We start from the raw sequence: 10,332 nt of genomic DNA, 5'->3' as shown, positions 1-10,332 counted from the left end.
GGCGAGGACGCTCTCGATTTGCGGGGCCGCGCTGGTTACTTGATGGATCTTCTCACTCATTTGTTGGAAGCTGAGTTTGAGCTCAGCGAGCTCGCGTATGGTCGCAGATCAGAACCTACTGGGGGGTGGTCGGCGAGAAGGTTTTCATTAGGCTCCGAGTCGTCTGAGATATGGTCGACTCCGGTCGCCGTTGGGTTGGTGTTAAAGAGGCGACGGTATATCTGCTGAGGATGGCTTGTTTGGCCGTCGGGAGCTGTGAGGGCCTCGACCAAAGCTGCTAAATTGTCGTTGGTCGTCTTTTGGACTTCGTCTTGACGAGCAAGTCGAGCCATGATAGAGCTCATGAAATCTACGATGATGGGTGGCGCGGCTTCGGGCGTAGGGGTTGGTTCTCCGCCCGCAGCGCCGAAGGTGGCATCGTCTTGAACCATGTAGATCTAGAACGTTACTTTAGTCAGCCCCACGGTGGGCGCCAATTGTTTGAACGGGATTCAGTCGACTAAGATGAAAGAATTCAGAAATGAGATGGCTAAAGACATTTTATTTAGATTTGGTCTGAAGGGTTACAAGAGTGACAAGAAGATGAAAGAGCAACAAGATCAGAGAGTAACGAGATCAAAGAGATAGCCTAAAACCCTAGATCTAGCCGCTCAGTCTGTTCAATGGTCCAAAAGTCCCCTTCTTCTTGCTTCCCTTTCACCTTTTATAGGACTCTCGCCCCTGATGCCCTAATTTCATATCTCTTTGGGCCATGATGCGAGAGACCGAGTACGCGGGCCTGGACAAGATTCTCTCCAAGCCGGGTACTTCTGGTCGGCTTACTCGACCGGCTAAAAGCACTCTAAGGTCGAGCCGATACGTTTGGCCGCCGAACCGACCAAACTGATCCAACTTGCTGGATTAGGGCCTGTTATTCGATGGGCCTTGTGGAGGGGTGTAATCCATCTCCTACAGTAGTGAGTGATGAGAGCAGCAGGAATAAATCCATGGATCACCGAATTCTGCAATCAAAGTTAGAAGATTTAGATCATCGAAGTTTTAAAAAAAAAATTAAGATCAAATATAAGATGCTTGTCGGAACAATACCTTCTCATCAGAGCTGTAGATGGAGCCAAGCAACCCCTTTTTCTTATACATGGAATCAGTGGTCGATTTAGTTGGAGCTTTGGTGGCGATTCGCTGGATTCTTAGCCATGGATGTGCTGGTCGATATTGCCGCAGCTTTGGTGCTAGATTTATCCGAAGCTTTGGATCTAGAAATCTGACCTTCTCATATCCATGGAAACTAGTAGAGGAGATTTGGATTCGGAGGAGTTTATATAGGTGGAGTCAAGGGGGGAGATGAAGTGTATGGATGACATAATGGAGTTGATGCTGGTGGACGACGTTAAACAATTGAAGTCTCCAACTCTTTGATTTTGTTTTACATTGAAGAAAATTGATTTTTGAAAATAAAAAATAATGAAGAAAATTGATTTTGGTGGGCCCCAGAACTTGCTCACGTGTCGCCTCAGGAAAAAGAGAACTGTCTCATTATATTATAGATTTTTATGTTGATATTAATGCATTAAAATACGCCTTCCGTTTCAGAAAGATATATGTTTTAAGTTTTTCCCATTTATTAAAAAAACATATCAAATTTTAATTATTAATGCATTATTTTCCGTTATCAATTATTCCCTACAATTTTTAACCAATAAAATCTTTATAAACACCATTATGTTTTTTAAAGTTTACAATTTACAATTAATTTATGCATTGAAAATGTAAAATATATACCTTTTTGAAATAAAGTTTTTTCTAAAATATAAATCTTTTTGAAACGGAGGGAATATACTTTACAGAAGAGGTTGTTTTCTAGCGGAGTATATTTTTAGTTTGTTTTTCTTTTGCAAAATTTCTTTTTTAAGTTTTTTTCAACATGTATAGGAATTAGGAAAGTGTAAACAAAAAGGCCTCGTTGTACATGGAAATGTTTTTAATACTATTACGAACTGCTGACTTGGCACCTGGAGTAGTTTTGAATACGACTAAGGTTAAGAGAAATTAGGTCATATGTCCATTGGATATGAGAAATTAAGTTTCTACACATAACAAATGCTTAGCTATGATATTTTGTGTATATTATGTATTAATTGATATTTTACTTTTGGTGTCACACACGCCATACATTTTCTTCTTCTCTCTATTTATAATTTCATCTCTTCCATCTCCGATCATTTCGTTTTTCTCCCGCCGCAGTCACTTCTATTTTTACCATTACCACCATCGTTGTCACCGATTATTTCATTTTTCGCCATTATTACCGCTTCTACCATAGTGTCTCCATTGTTTTCTCTTCCACCATCGCAGATGCCGTTTATTTTATTCTTCACCACTAGGGGTGGGCACGAGGCAAGTACTTGCCGATTCTTGGTTACTTGCTACTTGACTTGCCTTGTCCGAGTAATTTTTTTTACAACTTGATACTTGACTTGCTTGAAACAAGTACTTGGAAAAAAATTGATACTTGCAAGTAATTTGCATTGCCTTGTTACTTGCTAAACCAAGTAATTGTCTCTTGATTACATAAAAAAACACATATTCTAGATTTTTAACATCCAAAAGTCACATAAATTTTCAAATAAATAGACAAAAATGAAAATAAAACCATATGAAACTCAATGTTCCTCCATTTTATTTCGATGTTCCAAATTATTTTTGCAAGTAACAAGTATTATTTAGTAAGTAACAAGTATTTTATAGAATGAGTAACAAGTAACGAGGCAAGTACTAAAAAATAAAACGATACTTGATATTTGCCTTGTCCTTGCAAGTAGTAAATTTTTTTGACTTATTACTTGCCTTGCTAACGGCAAGTACTCGGCTTTTCAAGGCGAATACGGGTCAAGTCACGAGTATAAGGCGAGTATCGAGTAATGATGCCCAGCCCTATTCACCACCATCATCGTTTCCACCATTGGCGCCACCTTCTCCATCGTTTTTGTCTTCCACCACCGTCACCACTGGTGATCTCTTTAATTGTTTCCCACCGTCTCATTTTCTCTTCCTTCTTATGCAGTGGTTTCTTCCTCTCATCAACTCTGGCAACTGAACTAGTTTCTCTTCTCTACTAATCATTTCCCCTTTTTCGCCTTGTTATTCTTCTTTTTCTGCAAATCTGTTTAGTGCTATTTTATTTAGTGAACATAGAATAGAAATATGGCTTTACGGTAAGAGATACGTATTATTATTATACAGTATAACCTCTTTAAATTAATACTCTATAAATTAATGTACACTAAAAATTTCTATAAAATAATATAATTTTATAGTACCAAATTGAGTTTTTGGTTCAATTAGTATATCGATAAATTAATATCTCTATAAATTAATAAAAAAATTATAGTTTTGGTTTAGTCCCAACATTATTAATTTATAGAGGTTTCACTGTATTTTGTTTATGCATCATTTTATGAATTAGTTAGTTTTTATTTATTGATTAAGACTAAGCAATTACAAGTAATTACATACCAAATACTATATTACTGGAAATTGATAATGGCTAAGAAGGTGTTAAACACTCTTAACCAGTAAAAAAAAGACTATATCATTTAAATATACAATGTGGTATAGTATATGATATGCTATAATTAAGTTTTTATAATTGGAAAAGATGGACAACTCCGACGACAGTGACACCAACTTCTCCGCAAATCGTATGTTCTCCTACATCTTATGATTTACATGGCTTATAACAACTACAATACTATAACGTTTGTAATATAAAATAGCTTACAAATGCACTTTGCAACAATTTATTAATTTCCAGGTCTCATAAAGCATCTTTCTTCATCTGCTTTCATATTGGATCCGCTTTCCTTTCTCACAAAAACTACGGTACACCACTTGGAGCTTATGTAACAACACATAGGAGAGTATAAACATATTGTAACTATAGGTCATTTGTGTGTTTGATAATGTAACCATACTACATTGAATATAGTATAGTCTACTGCCTTCCTTTTCTTTTCACCTCGCATTTCTTTCCCACGCGCATGTGTTTTAAGGGAAAAAATCATCACTTTCGGACATAATTTGTCACATCAAAAAGATGACACTGTAGAATGAGTATATTCTTCATAACTATGCCTCTTATGAATATTCAGCAAATTGCCCCTTCATAAAATACAATTTTTGAATATATACGACTAAGGTTCATAAAAATCCATGTCATAGTAATAGATTATTATCCTTTGTTGATGTATAATTATATCAAGATTTCTGTTACAATCACTCTAATTTACAAAACAAATAATGTGAACATGTCTTTGCTTAGGAATCTTCTAATTGTTTTTTTAGTGGCTAGCAGGTTATGGATCTTCTAATTATTGTTTAATGACTAGCAGGTTATAAATTCTCACCTCCATACATATTTATAGGCCTGGACGTTCGGGTACCCGTTGGCGTTCGGGTCGGGTTTTTCGGATTTTGGTTCTTTTTTATAACACCTCATAGGTCCCATTCTAGTAAATTTGCAAGTACAAGTCGGATTCGGATATAACACATCTGGTTCGGATCGGTTTTGTATCACATCATAGAACTCATAAAGTAATCATATATCACTCGGATTCTGGTTATATCGGATCGGTTCGGATATACCCGAAATAAAATCTAAAATTTAAAAGTAAAACATAAGAAATATATATTTATTTATATATAATTAAGTATTTAAGGTACTTATTTAAATTCTAAATACTTATTGTTAGATAACATATCAAAATAAATATGAAATTGAATATTTGAAGTATATATTCATGTTTCATATAATTATATTGTATATTATTTTGGACATTTGGATCGGTTTCTTCGGATATCTTTTCGGATTTTTTGGTTTTTTCGGTTTTTCGGGTTCGGTTAATAACACTTCGGGTTCGGATATGTTTTGTACCACCTTACAAGACCCATTCGGATATTTTTTACATTTCGGATCGGATACGGATCGGGTTTTTTCAGTTCGGGTTTCGGGTTACGGATATTATGCCCATGCCTACATATTTAGAAGGAAACCTTATCATATTAATTTTCTTTGGTAAAAAAACTGTTATGGATAAACTTTTGATATTAAGTTTCCAACAGTGCTCTAAATTCAAGAAAACACCTTAAAATTCTATTTTTGAAAGGTATAGTACCACCGCGCTGACAAATAATCGAACATGCCATCTTAGTTGATGGGAATCCTCTAATTGAGCTAAATGTCTTCTAAATTTTCTACCAAAATATATTTAAAAACATTATTTCATAATGTCTGGATTGCCACAATAAAAAAACATTACTTGTGTATATAAAATAGTGTTTACTGTAGCACGTACATGCATATCAAATTTTTTCAGAAAAAAAATAATTACAATTGGCCTATTTGATTCGTTTCAGATTTAATAAACAAAAAATACACATGACAGCAATTTTTCTCTGTGCACAGTTACATGTCTCAAGCGGTTTGTTCTTGTGTAAAGAAAAACAACGTTGAATTTTTCTTTCCAGAAGCAATCAAAGTTCTTGCAAAAATGCAGAGTTCTTAATTGCATTAAGCTATAGCAAGAGTACGAGAGATATAGAGAGATGCTGTCCACGGCGGAGGAAGATCCTGAAGGAGGAGGAACAGAGCGAAGAGTCGGTAATGGCGGCGTAACGACCCCCGACGTGCGATGGACGTCGTGGTTGATCCCAACGGTGGTGATTGCCAACGTCGTCGTTTTCATTTCGGTGATGTACGCCAACGACTGCCCTCACAAGAGCCATCGATGTTTCGCAAAGTTCCTCGGACGTTTCTCCTTTGAGTCTTTCAAGAAGAACCCTCTTCTCGGTCCTTCTTCCTCTACGTTAGTGATTCCATCATTTTAATTAGGTTTCATTGTTTCCTTGCGATTCAAGTTATCAAAATTCTAATTTCAGATTTCTATCCACATCTAGTCAACGTCCCAATAAAATTATATTTTTAGATTTTTTTTCATTTTATTTGAGAAAAGGAGCTATGTTATGTCAAATTCAGACACAACATTCTGAGTTAATAGGTTTGGTTCTGAGTTAAACTATTAAAATTTTGCAGATTGGAGAAAATGGGAGCTTTGGCATGGGGTAAAATAGTTCACGAGCGTCAGGGTTGGAGACTATTAACATGTATGTGGTTGCACGCCGGTGTTATCCATTTGCTAACAAACATGTTTTGTGTCGCCTTCATTGGATTCCGTCTAGAGCAGCAGTTTGGTTTTGTTCGAGTTGGGACAATCTATCTTGTGTCAGGCTTCTGCGGGAGCATACTCTCTTGTCTGTTTCTTCAGAATGCCATATCCGTTGGTGCTTCAAGCGCCTTGTTTGGACTCTTGGGAGCAATGTTATCAGAATTATTAATCAATTGGACTACCTATGACAACAAGGTATGCCCACAAACCAACTTCTTTTTGCATTGAGCATAAGAAACTCTTGAGTGCATTGTGCTGATTACTGAATATTTTTGTAGGGTGTGGCTCTGATAATGCTTTTGGTGATAGTTGGTGTTAACTTAGGATTAGGGACACTTCCTCCTGTTGATAATTTTGCTCACATTGGAGGTTTCTTGGGAGGTTTTCTTCTCGGTTTTCTTCTCTTGATTCATCCACAGTTCGAATGGGAGGAAAACCGAGTTTCTCTTATGCCCGGTTCGATTGTTAAACCGAAGTACAACACTTGTCAATTCGTGCTTTGCATAGCTGCATCCATTGTCTTTGTGGTCGGGTAAGCCTGAGAACTTTCTTAGTCCTTCATGATACTAATTACCACATCGATTTGCTTACTAAACCGGTATTTGGTTTGAATATACCAATGTGCAGGTTTGTTACTGGGTTGGTGTTACTATTCAGAGGAGATAACTTGAACAGATATTGTAACTGGTGCCATAAACTTAGCTACTCTGTTAAATCTCAATGGTCATGACATATCTCTCTTTTTTTCTTAGTGTTAGATTATTTTATTTCCTTTTGTAATTAAACCGATTCTTTCATTTCTTTCTAAAGCTTTATATATGTCAAACTCAAAAGTTATGATTAAACATGTTCTATTTGCATAATTCACTTAGTCCAAACTACAAAGATAGTTAACAGCAAATGTTCAATATACTGATCTACAACAAAACCGGGTTCAACTGGTTCTCCACTTCTACATTTGATTTATTATCACAACCAGACCAGTCCCTCATATTTTCTTAGTACCGATAACTAATTGGCATCCCTAGACGGTCCAACCGACCTGAACCGGGATAAGCCTTGTTCATGAAACTAGCGTGCAGAGCAGAACCTTTCTGCGGACCTGACTTCGTATCACCACCACAGTATGGCACGTCAACAAATCCAAACCGTTTCGACGAAGACTGCTCGTAAAATAACTGCGGGCGCGACTTTGGGGCACTAACGGACCGGGCCTTGGCCCTAGAGGATTCTGTACAAGCCATGTAGCTTGGATGGTCTGCGTAGCAGCAGCTCTTAGTGCAATCGCTCGGTGCAATAGAACTAGCCGTGAAAGCACTGCGTTTGCTTACGGAAGTAGCTGAGTATAGCTGAGGACTGTTCTCTGCTGTGAAAAACTGGTTTACAGTCTCTTCATGTGACGAGGACGGGCTAAAAGGCATTGAGTAAACTGGTCCGGACCGGCCTGAGTTGTCTAGGACGAGGTGGGATGAGTAGAACATGTCCGGTCTGCTGCGTCTTGTGTAAGAACTGTTGTGTTTCCTGTCGATTTCAAGGATCTTTTCTTCTTCGTTCATGGCTGAGAAAACTTCTCTGTGAGCACCAGCGTACGGTCTGTTGTTGTTGTTTGCCTTAGAACCGTTCTTCTGAAAAGTGTAACTCAATCTCTTAGTTGAAGTAGTAATAGGAGTCACAAATTATGATAAAAGAAATGTAAAATGAATAAAACTAACAAACATGGTAATGAGAAATTAAGCCATTTTGTAACTTATATCATCTAATAAACCAAAAAAAAAATCATACTAGTGGGACCAATAGCAACTAATTGAGGGGAAATTTAAAATGTAATACCTTGAAAATATGAGAATGACCGAGCTTGGAGCTGCGAGAAGAGATGGAATGCTCTAGTTTTTCCGGCGTTGGTGGACCCTTAATAGATAAACAGATTTGTTAAAGAGGAACCTTGAATTAAAAGACTTGTTCTAGGTTAACTAAGAACAAACTTAAGGAGTGGTTTAACCAGGCTTACGGGGTTTTGGAAGTGAGAAGATTTGGTGTTGTTGGATTGAGAAGAAGAGGATTCAGACGTGACAGTAACCCGGGAGGCACGGACACAAGCCTGAGCTCGAACCAAAGCATGCATCCTACGCAGATGGACTGACATTCTCTTTCGTTCGATATGGCCTCTAACTATAGCTTGAAGCCTGACCAATCCCTTGAGTGCCCTTAAGGCTCTCCTTGCCTGATAAAAGTTAAATCAAAAAGCAAAATCACAAAGAGCTAAATCAATTCTAAAAAAGTTAAATGAGTGTTGAGCTCAAGCTCTTATTATGGATAGGACCACAAAAGCATATTGAATTTCAAATACGCATTACTTTTGATAAGTTGGCGCGTAAAGGAGGACAAAAAAAAAAGAACTAGTTGACCCCTGGGAGATTGAACTTTCAAATATTCATTCAGAGGAATTCAAGAAAATTAAATACATGAAATGATGAAGATATTTATACCATTACATATTACTACTATGTATTGTCACTCTCTCCACAATAGGAAACATGAATCATCTAATAATGAAAGACTTTTATGTCGATGAGTGTCTGAATTGTCTTACACACACTATTGTCTTAAACACTCCAATAAAAAAAGAAATATAAGATTCACCCATTAACTATAAAGTTCAATAGGCCTGCATTAAAACATTAATGTACATATATATATAAGCTACGTCTAGCCTATATTGAACGGAATTAATAGACTAATTATAGCAAGCCACCATCACCATGTAATGATGAAGTGGTCGAGAGAAGAAAACATTCACAAACCAATAGAACAAAACTTCAACTACTTCTTATTGGTTGATGTTTGCTGGATCTTCCACTGGCTATTTCTATGAAAATATTTCATTTAATTTGGTCAGTAATGACTTTCGACTGTAAAATATATATTATTTCCTCACATTTAAACGAAAGCATTCAACTTGTTGAAGGTCGGCAACTCTACAATGTTCGAACCGGAATCAATTTAAACAAATGGTTTAGCTGAAAACAATACCTAACCGGTGAATATAAAAATTAAGGAAAATAGCAAATATATTTTTTGGGTTTCAGGAAAAAAATTAAAAATTACTTTATACTACGAAGGATATTCAAGTGCTCCAATATGAAAACAAAATTAATAAATGGAGAATATAGAAGGTTAGTGTCTAAACACTAGTCTAGGGGAGAGGGAGCAGCAGAAGGTTTACGACATCGGAAAATGTTATATCGACGTTAATCCCCACGACTTTTTTAAGAAATCTATAACAGTTTTATTTTAATACTCCTATGCAAAAATTAGATATATAAGAAAAAAATTATGAAACCTACAAAAAATAGCTATAGTATATTTCTAAATAAAACTTCGGAACAAAGAGTAAAATAAATATTACCAAAACAAATCATAAAAGAGGAAGAAACAAAATTTACCAAATAACCGCGAAATGTGGATTGTATCTTAATCGCCGCAAGATCTTCACAAACGCCGCGGCCACTTCCGTGCCCGTCGAACTTGCTAACATACGCCGGCACGTCCTCGAATCCGTTGCTAAAATTCGCAGTGACGGGACTGCGCATAATCCTTCCGCTCTTGCTCGTGAGCCTGACGACAGCAGCTGCGGCATTAGCGGCGGTGACGGCGGCTTTAGCAACGGCAGCAGTCGCGGCGGCCACCGCAATCGCATGCTTGGCGGAATCGTCGTCACCCTCGTCCTCCCACACAGGCTTCTGTTTCCGCCTCCGTGCTTGAGACGACGGAGACGATTGGTGGTACGGAGACGGAGATGACTTGGGGTAGTATGATGACGGTGGAGGCGTAGAGTTCGGTAGCGACGACGGAGGAGGAGGATGCTGATTCGGCGTTGCGGTTCCTTTTTCTCGTTTGGATTTGACGAAGCTCCATCGGCGTTTTGTGTAAGAGCGAGAAGGCGTCTCGAGGGATGGATCCGGATAACCCGGTTCGGTGTTTTTAAGACCGAATAGATTCCTAAACCACCGTGAAGCTTTACCCATAGTGTGGAAACTTTAGTCAGACGAATGAAACGATGGCGTTTCCTCTCGCCGGAGTTTTGCTCAGTTTATAGAGAGAGAGAGAGAGC

The 10,332-nt window shown here is 37.6% G+C and overlaps 2 protein-coding genes across 2 annotated transcripts; one reads left to right on the top strand and one right to left on the bottom strand.

The window, feature by feature from the left end:
- The first annotated feature begins 5,501 nt into the window (after positions 1-5,501).
- On the top strand, positions 5,502-6,951 carry LOC106301686 (RHOMBOID-like protein 7). The gene is made up of 4 exons (XM_013738140.1): positions 5,502-5,861; positions 6,089-6,416; positions 6,500-6,753; positions 6,849-6,951. Exons 1-4 carry the CDS (start codon positions 5,602-5,604, stop codon positions 6,949-6,951), a joined length of 945 nt encoding a protein of 314 aa, XP_013593594.1. The 5' UTR covers positions 5,502-5,601.
- A 112-nt stretch (positions 6,952-7,063) lies between these two features.
- Positions 7,064-10,332, bottom strand: LOC106301822. The gene is made up of 4 exons (XM_013738338.1): positions 9,665-10,332; positions 8,230-8,442; positions 8,052-8,129; positions 7,064-7,846 (listed from the first exon to the last, which is right to left on the bottom strand). The coding sequence occupies exons 1-4, from the start codon at positions 10,244-10,246 to the stop codon at positions 7,220-7,222; spliced, it is 1,500 nt and encodes a 499-aa protein (XP_013593792.1). The 5' UTR covers positions 10,247-10,332; the 3' UTR covers positions 7,064-7,219.

Source organism: Brassica oleracea, chromosome C1, assembly GCF_000695525.1.
Source record: "Brassica oleracea var. oleracea cultivar TO1000 chromosome C1, BOL, whole genome shotgun sequence".
In the NCBI taxonomy this organism is placed as follows: domain Eukaryota; kingdom Viridiplantae; phylum Streptophyta; class Magnoliopsida; order Brassicales; family Brassicaceae; genus Brassica; species Brassica oleracea.
This window is presented reverse-complemented; position numbering and strand designations above follow the sequence as displayed.